Here is a 1,535-nt window from a genome sequence, read left to right as displayed (position 1 = left end):
AAATTATATATTGTCTCGTTAAGCTAGCAATGTGTTGCGATGCCGTGCGTACTATGACGCCTATCTGTGTTTTTCCTCTACTCGCATTTTATTATCCAGTGGCAGTAAAGGCAGATGCCCTTTTCTGGTAGTTGCGGCCACTGTGTGCACTACGTCAGCAACCCAGCTTCCAGTACAGAACATCACTTCGGGCGATCACTGTCACCTCGGTATGTCCAGAGCACCTGTATTAGAAACGTCGCACGCCGACACGTCGCATACACAACTCCCGACACCGTCACCCAATTCATAGACATCGTCGTGCAAACATATGCTCTCATTGGCTTAAGGCAATTGTCTCGCTAAAGTATTAGTTACAGGCATGCAGGCATACCCCCACACTCGATTGGAAGAAATGGTCGCCGTACACCCTACGCAACTGGTGACTCGACTCGCCCATTGGCAGATGGAGGTTATGTTGTCGTTCGACATCGCCTTCCCTCCGTTTTGTATTATCGACACTTCTCATAATCGCTACTACCGCCTCGGGCATAAAATATCACTAACTCACATCGTGCTTAAGATGTTACCTGCGTTACATAACAAGCCATGGCATCGTAACACTACCACGAGTCATGCATACCTGCAGATCCTCTTGTACAGGAGCGCCGCATGTATATGTCAACTCACAGAGTGATTCCCGCGATTGTATACCAATTATGTACACAAATTATGTCTACCGGTTATGTATACCTACTATGTATACCAAATATGTACCTACTGCCAACTTTTGTATACCGACTACCAACTTACGTATACCCACCCTGGTATACCTACTTGTCATCGGCGCTCTTCCCAGCCTGCCGCGTATTTTCATCTGTACTGATCTCCCCCCGACTCTCCAACAGCACCGCACCCAAGCCCTCATCCACGTTCTCGTCCGCCTCCTCTGTTTCCTGGGTGCTGTTGGCACTGTCACTGGTATCTAACCTAGACTGATCCACACTGACCTGCTGCGTGGATGTACTGCACCCATCCCCTCCCAACCGACCCATCTCCTGGGCCTCGTATTCCTGCATGACCCTGCGAATAAAATCCACCACGCGCGTGTACCGCGGATCCTCTTTGGAGCGAGGTTTGCATATATTAAAGTGATCGGCATCAACCAGTTCAAAGTCTCCGTAACCCGGGTCTGAGCTCTGTACTGGCACTACCATGGTGCTCCATACCCATGATATCCACGTCGACCTAGTGACAGAGGAAGGTAGATGGCAAGCAGGTGAGTGACTGAGCCGAGTACATACACGGAACACATTTACGTGGCGAATACCGAAAAGATGTGTGTAAACTACGATGCTTATTCAATACAAAATATATATATATATTTATGTGTGAGACCGAAACCATACATACGGGTATTTTCACAATCACCCGTTGTTAGAGACAACTCAATATTCTAACCAGGCCTCAACTTGTTCTTTGACTACCTGTACATGACGCCATATATATTTATATATATATATATAATATAAATATATATATATATATATATAATA

The 1,535-nt window shown here is 46.3% G+C and overlaps 1 protein-coding gene across 1 annotated transcript; it reads right to left on the bottom strand.

Moving 5' to 3' along the window:
* Window positions 1-16: 16 nt before the first annotated feature.
* Window positions 17-1,232, bottom strand: SARC_15900 (hypothetical protein). Its single transcript, XM_014289986.1, has one exon. It carries the CDS (start codon window positions 1,194-1,196, stop codon window positions 813-815), a length of 384 nt encoding a protein of 127 aa, XP_014145461.1. The 5' UTR covers window positions 1,197-1,232; the 3' UTR covers window positions 17-812.
* Window positions 1,233-1,535: the final 303 nt, after the last annotated feature.

This window comes from Sphaeroforma arctica (assembly GCF_001186125.1).
Source record: "Sphaeroforma arctica JP610 unplaced genomic scaffold supercont1.6952, whole genome shotgun sequence".
Taxonomy (NCBI): Eukaryota; class Ichthyosporea; order Ichthyophonida; genus Sphaeroforma; species Sphaeroforma arctica.
The sequence above is the reverse complement of the archived record's forward strand: the minus strand, read 5'-3'. Positions and strand labels throughout refer to the sequence as shown.